General features: G+C 37.1%; 2 protein-coding genes and 1 pseudogene across 2 annotated transcripts in view; 2 read left to right on the top strand and 1 right to left on the bottom strand.

Moving 5' to 3' along the window:
- Nucleotides 1-2,608, top strand: part of LOC121296502 (FRAS1-related extracellular matrix protein 1-like) — a 54,435-nt gene extending 51,827 nt beyond the window's left edge. The window contains exon 37 of the mRNA XM_041222131.1: nt 105-2,608. Coding sequence (XP_041078065.1) covers nt 105-307 — 203 coding nt within the window. The 3' untranslated portion in view covers nt 308-2,608. The remainder of the gene's footprint in view (nt 1-104) is intronic.
- A 5,296-nt stretch (nt 2,609-7,904) lies between these two features.
- LOC121327960 lies at nt 7,905-9,981 on the top strand. Its single transcript, XM_041272351.1, has 2 exons — nt 7,905-8,878; nt 9,213-9,981. Exons 1-2 carry the CDS (start codon nt 8,318-8,320, stop codon nt 9,507-9,509), a joined length of 858 nt encoding a protein of 285 aa, XP_041128285.1. The 5' UTR covers nt 7,905-8,317; the 3' UTR covers nt 9,510-9,981.
- Nucleotides 9,982-12,100: 2,119 nt separating this feature from the next.
- On the bottom strand, nt 12,101-21,794 carry LOC121326584 (annotated as a pseudogene).
- Between the last annotated feature and the right edge of the window lie 524 nt (nt 21,795-22,318).

The raw sequence follows: 22,318 nt of genomic DNA, 5'->3' as shown, positions 1-22,318 counted from the left end.
ATAATAAAGACTGTCATTGAGAATTATTTCAAGGCCCAGCAGTTGGCACCAATAAGATTAGTTCTGGATAATATCAAGAATGAATGCTTTCATATTTCCCGCAGGCCTGAATGACAGAGTGAAGGCAGGGAAGTGGGAGTGGCTTGGTGGAGAGCCAGTGTCCTTCACGAACTGGAGGAAAGGACCCCCACGGGCATCAAGGAAGGCGGGACAGAACTGTGTGTTAGTGCAGAGAAGAGGGAAGTGGCAAGTGAAAGACTGCAAGAAAGGAAAAAGCCATAACTATGTCTGTTATGTGAAAACATAAAGGAGAAAACCTCACCATCTGTGGGACATAAAAAGGAGGACATTAATTATACAGTACAGGGATCTAGTATAAAACAGTGGCCTGAAGGTTTGTTAATAACAGGCAATTCTTTAAGTTAGGGGGTTATCTGTGATTATTGTTATAAACTGTATGACATTTTGAATGGGGTTACTATTTCTGCACTCAAAGAAGAACCTTCTTTAGGTCTGTTATCTGAATACTTTTTGTGCTGTGTATAGCAGTACCTGTAAGTGTCCAGTGTCACCCTATAGAAAAAGGAAAGGGGTATTTAAAACTATTTATGTAGCCATGGTCTGCTTGGTTAAAGGTAACCAGAATACTGTGTTATAAAATAACATCTGCTTTTATCACATATTTTATTCTACATATATTTATTTTTTAATCAAGCACACAATGCTAAAAGAAAATGCTAAAAGCTCTGTGCAACTAGTGTCTTTGCATACTGGTGATTCTAGTGCCTTTGACATTCATAACTGTTACAACCTGGTGTCAAAGGTGATTGTCCAGTACTGCTTTAGGTTGTGTGATTAACTTGCATTGCAAGTTACAGTAACGGAAATGTTTAAATACTTTGCAGTTGAGGGCATTTATGATGTACTAACAGTGCATTTAGTAAACAGCACTGCTATTCATAACAAGAATGACAAGAATGAGAGAGAAACAAAATAAACTTAATTTCACAATAAGCAAATGTCACATGTGTAATTGCATGTGCATACCTGTCATCTTACAAAGTTGTACTGAAACACTGGTTTAATTCTTATGATGACTACAATTTTTGTGATAAATTAATTCAAATATAACAATGCTATTTAACACAAGAAAATAGTGTTTTCACCAGGGTGGTTCCTATAGTTCAAAGGTCGCCAACTCTGTTCTTGGATAGCCCCAATCTTGCAGGTTTTTTAGGTGTCTTTACGTCATCAATGGCTAAAGATCTACAACACATGTTAATCTTGACTAATTAAGCCAATAGTTGGTACAATTAAGCAACTGAAACGAAAACAAGAAGACCCTGTAGCTCTTCAGGACAGGGGTTCGAGAACCATGCTATAGACCAATATATTGTAAAGGTATGTATGTAATTGAATTTATTAAGTTTTAATACTTGGTATCAAAGGACCATGGTAAGTCCAAATACATTTTTCTACTACAAATCTAGAATGGGTTAGGACCCAGAACAGTCCACAAAGGGTGTATCTGGATCTGCACATGCATTGTCATGGCACCCACAGACATTGAGTGGCTGGACTATGACTATGCTGTTTGGGCGTTAACAAAGCTCTGTCTCTATCTGGTCCACCTCTCGTATCCCATACGACCGGTTCTGGAACAGACACTATTTCACATTGGGAGTGGACGAATCTCTTTGGAAACTTACCATGATCCTTTTGCCAGATTTTCCTTTTTGATTAGAAATGTACATTTGCATTGTTCCATGGGCTTGGTAATATACACATATGAAAATGCTTAATGTCAGCAAAATGTTAAAAAAATAAAAGGGAAGAGAAAAACAGGACAGGACAGTGTGATGTCCGATTTGCAGATAAACTGCAAATACTGCCTCAGCACGTAATAACACAAAATATCAAACAAGCGAGGATGGCTCACTAACAGATGAGTGACAAAGACTTATTTCTCATTAAATGCCGTCCTCATACATGTCACAAGACTCATTACTTAAACCAGATGGCTCTGAAGATGTGCTTTTTATCTTTGAATTTAAATAATAATAATAATAATAATAATAATAATAATAATAATAATAATAATAATAATAAATACAGCTTTTTGTCATTTTTAACATGTCTATTCTTGCTGCCTTTTTAATGTTACTAGGACCCAGTAGAAACGAAATGTGTACATTATCTCAAAAATACCATCCTATGGCAGTAGACTGTGGTTAAAGAAACTGAACATGTCAAATATTTGTTAGAACTGGGTATTTCCTGAGCAATTGTTTGTTTAAATGATATTGCCTTTAAATTTTTCTCTTAGAAACTGAACATGGTGCTAAATTAATAAAATTCTCGTCAGGTTTTGCCAAAGATAATGTTCCCGGTTTACTAAGCGTTTGCTTCAGTGCAAAATTTGTCAATGTAGCAAAATGAGAAGGTTCATTTGTAAATTGTTTATTATCAAATGGGGTCAACTTTGCTCTGCAGCAAAACACTGGTTTAATGTTTGTCGATTTATCAAACTTGTATGTTACATTTATATTACAGTTATGTATAAATATGCACTGTATTCATGTTTGAGTGTAATACAAATGTAATTAAACTTAAATATTTTAGGGTGTGTTAATATTGTTTTTATATACATTTTTATTACTAGTTTCATGTGTTTTATGTAGTATGTAAACTAGTTGAAAGTAGTCAAATGAACAGTCACTTATAAATTTGATTATACACGTAAGCTAATGATAACCCCTGATTATATTAGAGGGAGACAACCTAACTCTAATCATGCAATATGTATTTGTATTTAAGGACCAAGGAAAAGTTGGGCTTTCTGGCCTTTTAGATATATACAGTGGCTCTCAAAAGTATTCACCCCCCTTGGACTTTTCCACATTTTATTGTGTTACAACATGGAATCAAAATGGATTTAATTAGGAGTTTTTGCCACTGATCAACACAAACAAAGTCCATAACGTCAAAGTGAAAAATAAAATCTACAAATTGTTCTAAATTAATTACAAATATAAAACAGAAAATAATTGTTTGCATAAGTATTCACCCCCTTTGCTACGACAGACCTAAATAAGCTCTGGTGCAAGCAGTTGTCTTTAGAAGTCACATAATTAGTTGAATGGTCCACCTGGGTGCAATTTAGGTGTTTCACATGATTTCAGGTTAAATACACCTGTCTCTGGGAGGTCCCACAGTTGATTAGTACATTTCCTAACAGAAACTACATCATGAAGACGAAGGAACATTCAAAGCAAATCCGGAATAAGGTTCTTCAAAAGCACCAATAGGGTAGGAAATATGAACATTTCCAAGGCATTGAATATCCCCCGGAGCACATTAAAATCCATTATTAAGAAACTGACAGAATATGGCACAACTGTGAATAAAACAGGCTGTCCCCTTATCCGGGCGAGAAGGGAACTAGTCAGGAAGGCCACCAAGAAGCCTATGGCAACTCTACAGGAGTTACAGTCTTCCACGGCTGAGATGGGAGACACTGTGCATATGGCAACAATAGCCTGGGTGCTTCACAAAACTGGCCTTTATGGGAGAGTGGCAAAAAGAAAGCCATTGTTGAAACCTTGACATGAATGTGGGTATGGCAACCAACAACCTAACAGAGTTCCACTTCTTTCAGCAAAACACAAGAAACTGTGGTTGCAGTGGGCACAGGAATGAAAACACTGGACACTGGAGGATTGGAAAAACATTGCCTGGTCTGATGAATCCTGGTTCCTGCTGTTTCACGCTGATGGGAGGACTAGGTTATGAAGAAAACCACATGAGTACAAGCATCCATCATGCCGTGTGTCAACATTGCAGGCTGGTGGTGGTGGTGTGATGGTGCGGGGTGTGTTTTCATGGCACGTATTGGGCCCCTTGATAAAAGTGGAGCAATGTTTGAATGCCACAGGATATCTGAACATCATTGCCAATCAGGTGCATCCCTTCATGGCAGCAGTGTATCCATCTGCTAATGGATTTTTTCAGCAGGATAATGCCCCATGCCACAAGGCTAGGATTGTCCAGGAATGGTTCCACGAACATGACAGTGAATTCAGCTTACTGCAGTGGCCTACCCAGTCACCAGATCTCAATCCAATTGAGCATCTGTGGGATGAGATGGAACGAGCAGTTCGAAGTAGAGCTCCACTACCAGCCTACTTGACACAACTGTGTGAAGCATTGGAGTCAACATGGGCCAGCATCCCTGTGGAACGCTTTCAACACCTTGTAGAGTCCATGCCCCGACGAATTGAGGCTGTTCTGAGGGCAAAAGTGGGTGCAACTCAATATTAGGAAGGTGTTTCTAATGTTTTGTACACTCAGTGTATATAGTATGTAACACAATTTTAGGTTCCCAATAGAAGAAAAATAAAATCAGTCCAAAAAAGTGAAATATACATAAAATATAATCCCCCAATAATATACCAAGAAGACACATATATTATTGTGATGCTAATATTTTTGATCCATTTTTTTTGTTTGTTTCTCAAATAGAGAAATGTCTGTAGAATCCCTTTATCTTCTATTTTCAAGTTTGTGCTCTTTTAAAAAAAATGTTTTATAAAAGCTTGAGGAAAGCAGAATATACAGAATGCAATTATTTCACAGACTTTAATGTTGTAATATATAACAAAGAAATTCTCCAAAATAGAGACCCCAGGGTCATTTTTTTGTGACAGACCCAGGCTGTCAGTGTCTACCAAAGGGTTGATGGAAACTTAATAGTATATGAATTACTATTCCACATTGCATAAGTTAAATGTTCTATTCATAGCTGTTTATGTCTATATATGCAGAACAGAATAATACAAGTCCACTGGTTGCTTATGAAACACATGATTTCCTATAACTCATGAACATAAATATTCTTAGCCTAAACCTGCATTTGCACATTTTAAACCCATTGAGTCTGTCTGTCTGATGAGTTAGGACAGAGGCTCAAATGACCCCATACAATCCCCCCAAAAAACTTGATTGATACGAGGCTCAGATGTGCTATGTGAAGTGTAACAGAGACTGTTACTGGCTGTTTGGGATTTTTTGACATGGGGCTGTGGTTAACCACCATTTCCTAAAATGTATCGTTGTGTTCCCTTTTAAAATCGGTTAAGGCATTTACCTTTAAGGGACAGTAATGTATTTGTTTGTTAAGTTATATTGTGTCTTTTGTACTAAAAGACAGAACAGAATTATCTGCTTACAGTTAGTTGTTTTTTTCTGTATTATCACTACCCAATCGAAGTACCCCCCCCCCCCCCCCCCCAAAAAAAAGTATTTATTTAAATTTGATAGAAAGTGTGATTTTCTGTTTGTTGTATCTTTTCATTTATAGCATCGCATTTGTGTGTATTCAAGATTGGAATGTCTTCTAAATTGTAACACTATACTGACTATCAATGTTCTTCACCTTTAATTAGTATGTTACAACAAAGAAACCACTTATCCATTTGCTTCAGACTAGCAATTAATGCCTTTAACCTAAGAAAATACTTTAGCATCCTGCTGTTAAATAGGTTGCTTCCGTAACAGCTTACTGGCTGGTGTAACTTGCATCTGCATCTGCATAATAAACAAAACATGGAAATGCAGCTTTTAAAATCACTGTTCGAGCTTTGATGTTCTCCCAATTAACTAAACTCTCACTTTAGCTAGAAGTGTTTTCACTCGTTTCTAAATTTTATCAAAGCACAGAGAGCGATTTGAAACAGGAGCGTAATCTCCAAACCCTGTAAAAAATGCTGAGAAAAGTTTTATGAATAACAATCCTTATTGAATTTCTTAAAATGAAAGCTTTGAAGAAACAGTCAAACATTGTGAGTTACAACCAACAAAACAAACAACTATGTTAGACATCACTGGTGGTTGTGGGCATTTTATACAGTGTTAGCATTAAATAATTAGACAGTCTTAGTTTTGTAATTTGGTACCTTTTAAAAGCTGCTACAGAAATAGCAGTTCCATCATTAGGAGTAGATGTCATTCACAGTACAAAAGATGTACCTGACAATAAGCCTTTTTTCTGGTTAAAAAAAAAATATTGTTTAAAATCTTAACAATAAATAAAAGTTAGTATTTCTAAATTCTGTTGTTACCTTGCTTTTTTGATTTTAATTGTATGCAGCAAAGCATTAGAAATTCCTTTGGGCCATATTTATATGTAAATGTGTGTTTTGTTTGTAGGCCTCATAGGCTAGGCAAGCGCCCGAAAATAGTAACATCTGTCTACATCCAGAAAAATAACTCCTACAATAAAGCTGAGCATATGGACATTATGCATTACAATGTGCCTTGCCCAATATTTACTGCCATGACGTATTTACTGTATGATCTAATTTCATAAACTTATGAAGTGCTAAAAACAGAAATGATATTAGGTTTTTTTTTTTTTTTTTTTTTTTTTAATAGGATTGCAAAATGCATCTGCCAGGAATACACAGACAGACTGCAGCATTTTTAAAAGGCTAATATGACTAATTAACTATGATTACCATGCCTTGATGAGGAAACTGCTGCCAACTAAATTGTTGATTGGAAGTTTAAAATCAAATCTAGTATGCAGGGAGCAGTGTTAATAAATGTTAACTCACAATGTTAAAACATAAGTGTTACCTCAGGATCTACATGTCTTTGACAGTTTAGTTAGAAAATGTGTATTTGTAACTATTAATATATATATATATATATATGATTTTTCTTCTACTACTTGCAATGGTTCAGCTGTATTTTGCTTCATGTACGTGTCTGGTGCATGTGCATCTGTACTGATAAACTTGTCACACATTTTGCTTAAAGGCTGAAGGGAAAGTGGGGAGACACTTTTCTGAAAAAAAAAACAACTGTCAGTAAAAGCCTGTTTCTAGCTAATCGCTTCCGGCTTTTACAACCACATCTACTGGTAAACCGCTGACAAAAAACACAACTTTTTTTTTTTTTTAATTTGATGCATTTCAATGGAGTAGACCTAAACAGAAATCATTATTTATAAAATCCAATAATTTAGCATCACAAAGGTTGGCTTCTCTGCAAAATGGATGCCTTTTAACCACCCAACAAAATAATGTACATTGTACACCAGATATTGAAGTAAACAATTAAGGAAAAGTAACTCCTTTTAAGACTGCAGACCGCAATCACAGCCAGGGAAAGATAACTCCATTTAACATGCAAGCTACTAATCCAGACAAGGGAACTGGGATGTCAATAACAAACATGTATTACATTTTCAGTACAGACACTGAAACTATGTAATTTGTTATCTTACTGTTATCTAAAGCAGTCTGCTGAGTGGTGACCGCTGCTGTTTTGCTAGTACAGCCCTGAGAATGAAATAAACAAAGTTGAATTGATTGGTCTAAGCCACTGCTTTCATCTCATTCACTTGATAAGAATTCCACAACTTTTGGTTTATGGGCTAGAGGCAAGACATACAATTCTCGAATGGTTTGACAAAAATCCTTTAGGATTCTTACTTATATAGCATTAGGGCACTTTAACTGAAACTGATTATCATGTCAAATAGGTCTGTTTAGAAGAGCAACCACACAACTGTATATGTATTTCCTATTACCATGGCTACCACCTCATAATTAATAGTTTCACAAGGCTTATAGATATTACACATCCTACACCCTATATATATATATATATATATATATATATATATATATATATATATATATATATATATATATATATATATATATATAAGCTGTTACAGGTATATACAAGCTGTTTACAACATTAATTAAAATTTACGTAAAAAACCTGCAACGTTTGTTGCAAACATATTAAACACCGCCCCATTTAACCCACCCACCCTGCAAACGTATAACATAAAGATATGATATCTTATATTTTACAGTTTCCATTGGGTTTGATAAGGTTTTAAAATCACTAAAACTGTATTAACAATATTAAAATACACCGACTGGTATTGTACTTCTGACGCTACAGTTTTCAAGATGGTTGAGGCAATACACATCGGCGAGCCTCAGACATTACAATAAACATCTTGCTTTCCCATTGTTCGCCATGGGGACAGACACTTCAAAGAGTGCAGTTTCTGACCAGTAACACTGTCGTGACAGCAGAGCTGAATTAGCACGTGCTTATCATAATTAAAATCTCCAGCAAGTTTGTTTGTGAAGTTTGGCAGGTTCAGCCCCCCACTGACAGCCGCCCAGACAACTTGACTGGGTACCTTTAAAAAGGTTCACTTTCATAACCGACTTGCTACAGCCAAGCTGACCAGCCAACAAGACAACAACCACAGACAATCCCGCAAAGAAACATGTTTTTGATTTTACTTCGTTTGCTGGTGATCAGCGTTCTAACCAGACCAGGAAGTCACGGGTGGACCTTACACAATCACCACAGGCGGAGGGTAACTGGTTCAGATATTGAAAACCGACTCCGGCAGGCTAGTTCTTCTGGTGGTCTGACAGCAGTGGATTTCACCGATAGAAGCAGGGACGAAGAATCCGAGTTGAAACTGAAACAAGCGATCGAAGCACTCGTGAACCAGACACAGAACAATAACGAAGACAGCAGGCAGGCTTTCGGGAGGACCTCCTTATCTGGATCTCAGCCCCAGGAACTCGGTTTGGACGGTGGTCGACCCGGTCGTGGAATGAGCGTGAGTCACGCAGCGATCACCAGCATCATGGCCGGTGCCAGGTCAACACCACGGGACAGTTTTAAGAGACCGCCGCAACCTCCCCCTTTAAAACATGCAAAACAATTCTGGAACCACTTCGTGTTCAGGAGAAGGTCAGACTCCCAGGAAACGATTGTACCTATCAAAACCACAGAGGTTCAGCAGCAAACTTGTAGGGCGTTGCCATTTTTACAGGTAAGAACACTAACAGAGAGCCTGCGATAGGCTTAGTTTAATTTGGTGTAAAGAATAATCGCGTGTGCATATGCTACACTTTGAGGTATAAAATAGTCTGTGCGATAATTAGAGGAGAAACCCACTGTGACTGACTGTATTTGCAGGAAATTGTGATGTGAAAACTTTCTAGTTTAAAGTATTTTATTAAAGTCGAACAACATATCAGTAGACCTAAATGTATTCTTCTGGTACCTGTGGTTCATGAGAACTAATAAGCATTTTATATACAGTGCGCCTATTTAATGAAATGCATTAATTACTAAGTTAATCAATACTTTTTTCTTAATTCTAGAGTGTAGTCCATGAGAACTGCGAGAAGGTAGTGCTGAAGAACAACCTGTGTTTCGGGAGGTGCAGCTCTATCCATGTTCCCGGAAACGAAGACCATATGTACACCGTCTGCTCGTACTGCGTCCCCACCAAGTTCACCACAAAGACAGTGGAACTGAACTGCAAGGGTTCCGTCAGTGTCACCAAGCTGGTCATGCTGGTGGAAGAGTGCCAGTGTGAGGCGCAGAAAGGCCGGCCTCCGCAGCTGGGGCCCTTCTTATTGGACCCTAGTTTAGGCATCTTCACCAACCAAGCATAAGTGGATTACAAGCAGAACCTGAATCTATACAGAACGTATATTCTGTTTGTCAGTTCAGCGGCTGTGCCTAAGTGTGCTGTTGTACTGTATATTAGGGAATAGGTACTAAACAATGGAAGCACAATTTCGAACATGATTTCAGATGTTGCATTGAAATTAATTGTAATCTAAGCATTTCAGTGCCTTGCTAGCCATTGGTCTTTTTTATATTGATAATATGCAAGTGTTATTATTGTAGATGCTATACACACTTCACTTTCTGTACCCACTGTACTTAAAACAAAATTACAAATAGTTACTTATTTTCACATTTACAATATCTGTCTACTTATGTTCATGGCTTACTACCGTTGTTTGCATTTTGGACCACTACAAAAAAAGATGCAATTAAATATGTATGAATTGTACATCTAAACTGTATGCACACTAATGACAAACATATGTACTGCTGAATTTGAAATAAAAACATGGAATCACTTACAAAAGAGAACTGTGGATCTTCATGCACATAGGGCCTTGTTAAAACACAAAGATACATTTTCTGAAAGGATGACAACTTCTAGGTTTCTTTCTCCAAGGCAACTTAGACTAGGGAGTGTGAACTGTGCATCAGCTGCAGAGTCACTTACAACAACATCTCATCCAAAAGACTGAGCACAAGGAGGTTAAGTGACTTGCTCTGGGTTGCACAATGAATCAGTGAGTGAACCAGGATTCCAACCGGTGACCTCCTGGTTACAAGCCCATTTCTTTAACCACTGGACCACACAGCCAAAGCCAAGCAAGAAACAGCTTAGTTGTAGATACAGGAAGAGCTGTTACTGATGTGTCTTCTTGCTATTTTTATACTGTTAAAACAGTTCTATTTCTTTTAGAAAATGTGTCTTTGCACTTATTGTTGAATTGTGCCCTTAGTCTTTTTTGTGTCTTGGGCAGGTTAAGAATAAGAGTTTGAACACAGAACACGGCCCAGCTCAAAGTGCTTGGCTGGGTTTACTGGTTTGAGTGAGCAGAATGCAGAACTTCCTCAGTCAAATTTAAGTCAAAATTAATATATATATATATATGTATTATCTATATATATTGATATATATATATATATATTCTTTTATATATATATATATTATATATCAGGTATCAAAACATACATTTCAATATCACTGTGTATTGAAGTACAGTCATGTGCAAATTTATTTGACTTTTTAGAAGTTGTTTAAGATGCCTAATTCAAGCACAAAGTGGTCTAACATTTTCACAAGTATTTTTTCTATACCACCGATTACTGTCGGAAAATTTAAATTCTCGTACCCAGAGGTTTTCATGCAGGTAGTATATAAAAGGATATCAATTACAAATCTTGAGGTGCTCCAGTACATTTGCATACCACTGTACATTTGTTGTGTTTTATATTTCATTTACTATGCATTTTTACTGTTACTTCAGTAGTTCCAATTTTTTCCTGTATTCATAGACATTTCTTCACTGTGAGTGGTTGACTGATGCAAGCAGGCCTAACCAGTAGGAAAAAGTAAGAAGATCTTTTCTATGTATGAAAAGCTGAAATGATGACAGGAAAAGGATTCACGTTTCAAAAATAGATTTAATCTGGCTTCATGTTAGAAACATATTGTCTACATTTTCTATAACACATGATGGTTACAGTAACAGGATGGATAACTCCCATTGGCATGGGGCTCCAACTTGCAAATTACTAATGCATCATGGGAGAACTGAACAAATGTTTGTAAGTCTTGCCATTTGGGAAATGGCTGCCTTAGTCATGATCAAAACCGCTGCATATTGCTGCAAAAATGATCTATGTTAACATGGAGAAAAGGGATTTTGGAAACCATTTATATACCTTTTCTTTCTGCGGGATATGTGGCAAACTAAGGAAAACTATGGGGTTTTAAATTTCACACAAACTCCAAAATCACAAGAGATTCAAATTAATGACAAACATTCCAATAGAAAAAAAAGTTGAACAGATATAAAGTAATTTGTGTATGGGGCAGCTAGCATCATTTCTGAGCTCGTACAAACAGGCCAGACGTTAAAGGCCCATGTAGCGCAGATCCAACATTACCCACGCCATGATTCCTGTAAACTAAACAACTGTAAAACATGTAAAAACTGAACACAAAACTGATATTTTCTACATGATTATTTTTGGTAAGAAAATGGTGGCGTCATAGCGAGTGGTTTTACCAACATTTATTGTATATACATTTATTTCAGTTTTTGGAATTTGACATTTAACAAGCTTTACTGATTAATATCGAAAAGTAGCAAACCTAGCTATACACAAAATCACTAGGTCTGACCGAGAAAATTGCACTGAAAACAATTCTGTATCTGTGTGTACAGTATCTGTAAAGCTAAGCAAGCTTCGATGGGTGAAATCCAAAGAAAAGCAAACAAATCTAGGAAGTGGTGTTAGTGGCAGAGTGTATACTACATTCCACACAAATAAGGAAAAAAAAAAAAAATGCTCCAACTCATATTTTAAAAATAGCATTGATAACATAAAAAGGTAAGGATTTGATCAAATGTATACTAATACCATTTGTTCATTAAACAAGATTATGGACCTATTTAATCTTCTTCTTCTTCTTAAGAAGAAGAAGAAGAAGAAGAAGAAGAAGAAGAAGAAGAAGAAGAAGAAGAAGAAAAAGAAGAAACAGGATGATATTCTGACTATCATGTCCTACCAAAAGGAAAGGTCCCTTTGCTTCCCAGTCTCTTGAGCTGCCTGATCCATACTCCTTCCCTGTCAGGATGATAATAGGAAGGTCAGCCTGCTGATATCACTCAGCGGCATCAAACACATCAAGCTGTCAGGGGGAAATAAAACCATCAATGACATTCAACTGTATGCGACAGATCACTACATGCTGCTGTATTAACCCTCTATGGTACACAAATCAAAAGCCACTCCTTGCCTCCAGTAAAAACAAAAATTGGTACTGTAACTAAATAGCACAATAAAGGTTCTCTCACTGTTTCTCCAGAAGGTAAACGAAGGGTTTGTGGTGCTTGTTTGCTCAGGAACTTGTTAAAGAGACGGATATTTGCAAAGGTGCCCCTCGCCGTGGCAACGATGCAGTCACGGCGAGACCCATACAAGCTGAATTCTTGGGAGGCCAGACTGCAAGAGAAAAAAGATGCTAATGCCAAACTGGGCCAGATTCACCACACATTTGTTCTATTGTGTTCTCTATCATTCTATATTGTTGTTCTTGTTAGGTCATTGTTTATAATGACTATTAACCATTCAAAAAATACCTTTTTTTATCCAAAACCAAAAGCTGAAAAATTATCACAAGGGCTGCGATTTCTATCCTCCCCGAAACTTTGGTTTCATACAGATTTTCAGTTTACTAAACACAAAGCTGTAGAGGGTAGAAATTACAATTGTTCAGAAATTCAGCTTTTAAAATGTTAAAAAAGGGCATATTTGCCAGAGTATTTGGCAATTATCTAAGTAGAAACAACAGTAAAAAATGAAAGATCTAATAATAATAATAATAATAATAATAATAATAATAATAATAATAATAATAATAATAATAAAAACAGTTAGCTCATAACATTATTATAGACTTGTTACTTGCAATTTCTGAAGCATTACCAGACTGGTTTCATGGACCTTGATCAGCAAGAATCTTGGACTACTGAATGTTACCAACTGTATACATTTTTTGCTTACAAAAGAACAGTAAAAAATAAACATGTCCCAAATCTGTTAACACGGGTTTCAATAAACAGTATTTATTGAACGTTTCTACTTCTGTCAGTGCATTTAAAAATATATATAAATGATTTCAGAAATACGTGTAGCAAATTAACTTCCCTTTTCTTACCCTCTGCCAGATAGATAGCGTGCTGCAAGGCTGTTTCTTGCAATGTTCCCAGCAGGGGAGATGTGGTCTGTTGTCACAGAGTCTCCCAAGTTTAACAGCACATATGCATCAGTTATCGACTTGGGGTCTGGAGACCTACAGTCTGTGAAAGTAAAGCTAGGTCGTTACAGAAATCTAATGAAATAAAAAAGAACTAGCTGTAACTCAAAGGATCTTGTTTGTTTTTTCAGCTAAGCTTTCTCAATTAGAAGGCACAGCTGCTGTTTCAACCTGTCAGTTTTAAATATTTTGCTTCCTGAAAAACAGAAGTCCTATCTCAGTGGGAAACGACAAAACAACAAATTCCAAGCCTGTGGATCAGAGGGAGGAAGGGGATATATCATGTTTGACTCCTGCCCTATGTGTTATTGAACATTCTGACATTAGACAAATGCTGGGAATACATTGAATGTGGTTGAGCCAGCCTGATTTGAAAATGTTCAAAAAATTGGGTAATTTTCCAGAAACTGATTCAAACAACTACAAAAGAAACACATTTCATATACTACTCCCATTTAAACAATTAGTTTAGAAAAACACACTATGTGCATTTTGGGATAATTGAAGGTGTAAAACAGCCTGGTCACTGCATATGGTTAAGCTAATTTACTAACTAAAGTGGTGCCAGAATGCTGATCTATGAGAAAATAATATAGAATACTCACCAGACTTTCAAAGAAAGGCAGTGATTTGATGTATGTTGATTTGGGGTCCCAGGTGTACAGCTCATCAGAAGGTGCTTTTAAAGCATTCCAACATTCATCGACTGTCTAAAGGAAGAGACAGAAAAAAACAGAATTTCATTAAAGTCCTCATTTTAGCAATTGATTAATATTTATTTATTTTTCACTTTGTCACACAAAGTAAAAATGCTTTTGCAAAACCAACCCCAATTTGTTCAGAGCTTGTTTTTATAAACTCCATTCGTTTTTTATAGTGTCCATTTAAGTATAACCTCTATTTGTTTTTATAGTGTCTGTTTGAGCACCAGGATGTGTGGACAGACTCCATCTAATACAAAGGTGCATGTGCATTCTGAGAACTGAGGAAATCATGCAGTTTCTAGTTTGTGGTTTATCAAATCAAACAATTTTTGAAAATGTAAATATATAAGATATGTCTTGGAACCAAATAATTGTGGCAGATAATGAACATGCTAAAATGACACATTCAATTTTTGTTTTAATGCCTTGGTTGAGCTGGCTCACAGAATTTAGATTGAATCTCTTTAAGGACATTTTAGATATTATGGCCTCTGTTGAAATGACAAATATTGCATTTCAACCACCAAAAAGGACCTAGGCCTATAGTCAGTGTCGAACATAATTTGAGTAAAATTAGTTTTTGTGCCACAACACCCCAAGAACCTTGTTTTTCTGTAGATTTCTTGCAATTTTTAATTTTATTTTAAACGTGTTGTCATGAAAAATTAACAGTTTGACACAGGTCATTATTTGGTAGAATTCTAAGCCTCAATTTAAAAACATCCCACATTTCATCCAATGAATAAAGGTTATTTAGGGGGCAACACCCATTCAAGTTGCTTTGTATCATTTATTGGAAGAATAACACTATGTAACACAATTTTTTTTCCTGGGTAGTAAGTGTTATTTCCTAATTGCTTATGCCTCAAAAGTATAGAAAATGGCTATTCTTCCCCACAAACTTCAAAATATCACTATTTCCAATGGGAAAACGGGCATGTATGTGTCTTTTTGTTCACATAAAGTCAGAAAAAAAACAACATATGAATCCAAATTAACATGTATTTATACTAAAGTAATACAAAAATGACTACAAAAGATTTAGAAGTGAGTAGTTTTTTCGAGATTTACGATTATACTGTAAATACAGTAGGTGGTATTGTATGGCTTTCCTCAACATAAAATATGTAGAATGTTAAGTTATTATCATAACCCTAGTCCTCTGAAATAGAAAGGTTAATGGTTGCATTTCTATTTCAGGGAACCAGGGTTATGATAATAGCTTAACTTTCCCTTTGAAGTCAGAAATGTAACCATTAGTGAATGGGTCAATATATCCAAGCCATCGCAAGGGCAAGATTGCAGAACAACTGGAATGCTACAAGGCTAAGCCGAGAGACTGTCCTGTGCATTACTATTCGGAATGCCAGTAATTAGCTAGGGTGAAAAAATGGATGGAGAAACTCACCTCTATGCCTTTGTTGTAAGGGTCGACTCGGAAGCCACCCTTAACACTTTAGTTCCAAAGCCAGGGTTTTGAGGATCCACTATATTCAGTCTGTAGAACCTAGTAAGGTATGGGGAATAGCCCACACCGCTGCATTGCATATGTCTTTGACAGATGCATCCTAGAATAAAGCCTGCAAAGATACCATGCCCCTGGTGGAATGAGCTTTTCTGGAGGGGGCAAGTTGGCCAACTCATAGGCAGTCCTGACCATCTGCTATCCACATGGACAACTGCTGCTTAGACAGGGCTTCACCCCATAGCCTTTCACCCCAAACATTGTTTGGACTGCTTCCAACTTTTCGTCCTGTCAACATCGTAAACCAGGGCCCAAACTGGGCAGAGTATGGAGCTGTCAGACTGGGAATGAGGTGGATGGAAAGCCTTCAATTCCACAGACTGGTTGACATGGAACGCAAGATAGTCTTTGGCAAAAAGTCAGGACTGATACGGACAGGGACGACAGTACTTGGGGGTGGGGGGGCTTGGAGGTGCTGAAGCCCTTTAACTTAGCCCCCCCCCTGTAGCCCCGCCACTGTAAAATTTAAAAGGGATATCTCAAATTTATGATTTATTGATGTGACTTAATGTTGTGTAAGACTTTTCAGAGACTTTATGTGGGTTTCAACAATCGAAAACCATTCCAGGTGCCGTCTTCAACAAGATGACTTTAATCAGGGACCAACAATACAGTACAGACATTCAACATGAACTCAGGACTGGGCACTTGCTGTGTGAGCACCGACAACAAGCTACTCGCTTTGGTGTTGGGCGGGGGAAATGCGATGCTACTAAACATTCCCTCCAGCAAATGCTATCTCACAGACTCTTCTGTTGATTCCATTTCAGCAGGTTCAAAAGTTCCTACTAGTTTCTATTTAAAAAAAAACAAAAACAAAGAAACACAACACACATATTTAGAAACTCTTAATGGTTTACTTTTAAACATTATCAACACCATCACAAAGCGCTTTACAAGATGCAATAAATACAAGATAATCCATAATACATGTATCCATTTTACAATCGTTTTGCTCTGCTTTAAAATCTGTATGCTTAAAAACTCAAAATAATAATAAAAAATGTCAAATGAAGGACTGGGACTACTTAGCATCAAAGCTATTACCAACTGACTCTGTTGAATAGATCTGATTTCCAGAGCTAGCAGAAACTTTACAGTGTATGAAGATTTAAATAAATATGATCATACATTTTGCGTGAACCCAGGGCTGGTGTGATTACAAACAATCTGCCTCCAGACTGGTTAGAATTCACATAGGGCAAAAAGAATAGATCTGCACCAGGGTCGATTGCCCTATATATATATATATATATATATATATATATTATATATATATATATATATATATATATATATATATATATATATATATAAACACACACACACACAGTATATTATATTTATTTGTTTATTTATTTATTTATACACAGATAGAAACAACAAAGTACTTAAGGCTCTCCGATTAGGTCAATCTTGAAAGTAAAAATGGTACAGAGATCTGTAAGAGCAGATCTGCGTCACAGGCTCGGTGAGTTGGCTCAGCTTTGGAATACAATAGTCAGGATTCGGGTCTTTAGGAGGTAAAGGTATGGTTACATTTCATACTTGAAAGGGAATCAAGTATATACTGTCATAACAATAATGTCAGATTAGACAGGTGTGGATTTAAAGAAGAATTCAAATATAATTACCTCTCCACATACAATTAACTGCTGCTGTGCTGGATACTGAGAACTCTCAAGCGACCCACCTCAATTTTTCGTAAATCTCCTTGAACATTGCTGGAAAGACAAACTGACACTCGATCGCTTGGATCTCATCCCTGGTTGGCCAGATGCACCTCAGAAAGATTTATTTTCCTTGTGGGTTGACACCTACAACCATAGATATGTATTATGTGTTAAGGTTCATTTGGATTCAACTTTTTTTTGTACAAATAGTTTGCTCTCAGACACTTTAACAACAGTCACTGCACCAGTCAAACATGCTCTTAATTCTAGCTCAGTGCACTCTACACTCTATAGATCTACACTCTGCAACCTAATTCAAGTGTAAATGTGTGAAACAGAAATCGAAATACCATTGGAAGAAAACATCAAAGATTTACACTGTGTTCCTACTGTAGAACCCTAACGCTCTGCAGCACAGGCCTCCAGACACTGTCAAACAACAACATTGCCAAACCACAGAGCTACCCAGTGCCCACAGTGTCCAGGCATCTTACCCAGAGGTTCTTTCTCAAAGTCCATCTGTACGGTCCCAGCAATGGCATAAGCAATGACCAGTGGAGGAAACGCTAAGTAATTGGTGCGGGAGTTGCAGTGGACACGCCCTTCAAAGTTTCTGTTTCCAGATAGTATCCCCACAGCCACAAGATCCCCATGAATACACCGATAGATACAACACATTGAAACACCATCTTCCAGAAATTATAAATCTGAGAGCACTAAAACTAAATATTGGATTATATACATTGTGGGTTTTTTTTTTTTTTAATATATAAAAGAATAGAAGTTAACAACCGTAAATGTTACAACACTAGTAACAAGCAATTCGGGAGGTTAATTTAAGATTTTGTCACATTCGAAAATATTAACAGATTGTTTTCCTTTCACGGAAAAACTGCATTTTGGTTTAAAGGCCTTTAGAAAAAGTGTCTGCAGGTTAAAACCTTTTATTTATTTGTATTGTACTGGTCACCCATTTACCTGAGTAATGGCTTCCACAACTGGTTCTGGGATAGGCCCGCTGTTTCCAATGCATGTCATGCAGCCATAGCCGACCACTTCAAATCTATTGGGGGAGGGTGAAAAATACAACAGCCAATCAGAGAGGGATGTTATTTTATGATGAGCTTATGCAAGGCTATTTGGGAAACATCTGTAACTATGGAATTATTATGTTAAAACTAAAATGATGCAGCAAGCAAAGGCAATATCTTTTTTCAAGCAACCACACAAATCATTCTTCAATTTTAGCTTTAGTCACCAGATGTCCAGACATGAAATTAAACTAAAGCACACAATTTAGAAGGGAATACATTATCTTCTAATGAAAGACAGACTCCCATAAATCTCAACTGGTACATACTGATCTATTTCGCAGTCAAATTTGTAATTAGAAAAGTGGTGCTCGCTATTATCATCAGGATGCAAGGGCAGTGGTCAGCATAAAACAAGATTAAATAAAAAGTGTCCATCTGGAAAAGCTATACCTCAGTGTCTTTTGGCTCTCAGTCCTTTGGTAGACTAAACTCTGGTAGAGATTTATTATTTGGAAAAGTGAATACACATATGACAACTACCCCAGCTGTGAGAGGAAAGGCATCACTCCACTCTCTTTCAGGTAGTAAGTGACAACCCCACTTCAAGGCAACAGGCTGGTTTTCACATAAGGCTTCACACTGAGCCTTGCTTCAAAGGCCTTCTTAGCCAACAACCCTTAAAAAGAAAAAGAAAAATCATCCAAAAGCAGTTTCTGGCTCTTGTTGACACTTCCATTTTTGTCAGGGTCTTTTGGCATTCTAGTATGCATTTATTGATTTTTGTCAATTAAAAATGGGTTTAAAAAAAACAGGTTTAAATCCAAGCAATTGAAAATCATAACAAGACAATGTTAACTAGTGATTTCAAATATTAAACTTTTTTTTAAAATTGCAATAGGTGTTGATCCTGCTTTTATTTTTTCCTGCTGGTAGCCCTGCTATGTTAATAGTCTGTTGTAATACTCATTTGGAGTATTTTTTGTATTGTTTTGTGATGTTAATTTGTTGAATGAGAATGTATGAGAGTTTAAAACCATGGGGACATGGTAGGGATGGATACTTGCACCCAGAATGACGGAGGGGATGCTGGTGTTGGTACAGCTGGTGATGGCTGCTATCACCACAGACCCATGGGAGAGGGCAAACTCCTGGACGTCGTATTTAAAACTGACTTTGGCAGCATGATGTTCAAGTGCAATTTGGAAACCTTTAAATTCTTGCTACAAAAGACAAGTGCAAAAAGAAAAAAAAAAAATTATTCTATTAAAAATAAATATGTTCTCCCTTGTTATTTCAATATCTGCCTTACATTCACATGGTAAATTCATTACAAAGAACAGCAATGTATGTGAACATAGCCTATCCTTTAATTAAACAAATACATGGCAAGTCTGCTAGATTTGGCTTCTAAAAAGCTAAAAGTTCTAATTAGCATCTCACTGGAAGAGCAAATGTTATGTTAAATGGAATGTCGAACCATGTTTACCATTTGTCAGCTGTCACAGAGCTGTTTGATAGGAGGGGGTGGGTGTTGAGCAAAGGGATAAAGGACAGCCACCACAGGTTTCTGAATAAATAAACACTGGCTGTGAGTAAATATCTATATAGCCCACTTATTAACAATGTTAACTGCAGTGCACTGTTAGTTATCACAATTGTACTACTGTACAAGTTTTTCCATTTGTATGGCACTGGTTACTGGAAAAAAAGTTTTATACCACAATTGTAAGCAATGCTAACACGGCATAGCTATTAATAATAAAAGAAAAGTAAATAGGGGAGAGAAAAATTATTTTATAGTTCCAATTTATATTGATTATATTTATAGACAATTTTGTTTGTTTCGGGTCAGTTTTTCCAGCTTGACAGCTTTGTTTTGTCTTGTTTGCTGTGCTTCATCGTGGAAAATCATACAGGTGTTCTTGTTTGTGATTATAGCCTTTACATGATTATAGTCTAATAAATTGAAATAACGTCTTACATTTGCACCTAAACAGCTTTCAAAATATTTCTTCATTTCAGAAACAACTACTTTGTCTTGGGGGCGTTTGGGGCCACTGCAGCAGGGGACTACAGTACTGAGGTCCAGCTTTACCACTTGGGGGGAAACAAGGACGATAGAATATAAATCTGTTTGGACTCTTCAAAGGTATGACTGTTTTTTTTAGTAAACTGTACACAAAGTATTCATGACCGTTTCAAAAGAGGTTCTTTTTTCAAACACGTTACAGTGGAAATTACGTTTTTGAAGCTGTTTGAACATCATTCGGTTCAAACATACATTGTGATTATATGTAACAGCATCACTTGCAAGAAAGTAATGTAGCTGGTACAATGACCAAATGCATAACTAGCTTTTTACCTTTGCAGGCTTGTATTTGAATCCTGTGAAATTATTTAGGTGGTTTCAAGAATCACAAAACCATCAAACAATTCAGAATGATTGCGCCTTCACAGGCAGATTAAAAAAAAGAGACCCAGGACAGGAGAGGAATGAACTACTTACTTAACACCACAAGGGAATGGGCTCTCCAATGCATGCACACAGGGAATTACAGGGAAGCCCACATTGCAGTGTCAAATACAAGAATCTTTTATGAACACCAAAATTTGAAAGCTGAAACAATGCAACAGGAACCACCTTTAGTAACATAACAGTAGTACCTGGGTAAAGTTGGGGCCCCGAGAAGAGTCGCTGAAGTCTCTGAACATCCCGACCGCTTTGAGATACCTGGTAATGTAACTTAGCTTGTCTTTGTCTCTTCCTGAGCAAAATGCTTTTTTTTTTTTTTTATAAATACAGCATATCCATGAAATCATTAATGGTATAAAGTGTGTTACCGCAGTCCCATTTTCTACCACAGAAGGTCACTGTTCACCACATGTCCCAGGGAAATAACAAGGAGATATTTTTTCAAAGGGTTTAAGTGTCAAGAAAAAATTAAAAATGTTATTGAAACATGCCACTCCACTCTATAGAAAATTACAAAAGGTAAAAGATATCTCTTAAAAGTAAACAAACCTTTAAAACCTATGTCATATGGCAGAAGTGTACTTACTGTACTAGACCAATGCTTTATTAATACAATCCCTAACCATATTATTTTTCAGTCCTGCAGACATAGTTGAGAGAAAAGTGTGGGATTACAAAACATTCTCAGAATTTGGAATACTCAAGTTCCCATTTCTATCTCTGCTGATCTCTCTATCTCTATTCCTCTTGAATCCACCACCCTCTCTCCCTCCTCATCCACCAAGAACCTTGGTGTTACCCTCGACCCCTCCCTCTCCTATTCTCAGCACATTTCTACTCTGGAATGATCCTCTCGTTCCTTCCTCAGCAACATATGCAGAATTCTTCCCTTCCTCACCAATTAATCCACGCATCTCCAAGTTCAGACCCTGGTACTGTCCCGCCTTGATTACTGCAACTCCCTCCTGGCCGGCCTTCCTGCCTTTGCTATCCGTCCCCTCCATCTCATCCAAAACTTTTCTGTTCGCTTTTCCCTTCCTCGGTTCTCCTACGCTACACCACTGCTACACTCTCTGCACTGTCTCCATATTGCCGCTCGCATCCAATTAAAACTCTTGTAATTGCCTATTGCTGTCTTGACCTTTCTGCTCCCTCCTATCTCCAGACTATCATTTCTCCCTACACTACCTCTCGCCCCCTCTGCTCCTCCACCACCGGCAGACTACCTCTACCCTTGCGGTGGAATGACCTACCCACGGATGCCAGGACTTTAGTCCCTGACCACCTTCCAGCACCTCCTCAAGACACATCTGTTCAGACAGTATCTGTAAACCTCACAACTCTCGACTATACTGGACTATATGCAGGGCACAAGGCCACAGTGGGACATAAACAACAGGCTGTAGTGCACAATATACGCACAATTATTATTATTATT

This window comes from Polyodon spathula, chromosome 2, assembly GCF_017654505.1.
Source record: "Polyodon spathula isolate WHYD16114869_AA chromosome 2, ASM1765450v1, whole genome shotgun sequence".
NCBI lineage: Eukaryota > Metazoa > Chordata > Actinopteri > Acipenseriformes > Polyodontidae > Polyodon > Polyodon spathula.
Note: the sequence above shows the minus strand (reverse complement) of the source record. Positions and strands in the feature narration are given on the sequence as shown.

What these genes read in the sequence shown, in the direction of transcription:
- LOC121327960 (XM_041272351.1), top strand. Translation starts at nt 8,318, where the DNA reads ATGTTTTTGATTTTACTTCGTTTGCTGGTGATCAGCGTTCTAACCAGA. An exon ending in GGGCGTTGCCATTTTTACAG is followed by an intron (nt 8,879 to 9,212) that starts GTAAGAACACTA and finishes TCTTAATTCTAG; the next exon opens with AGTGTAGTCCATGAGAACTG.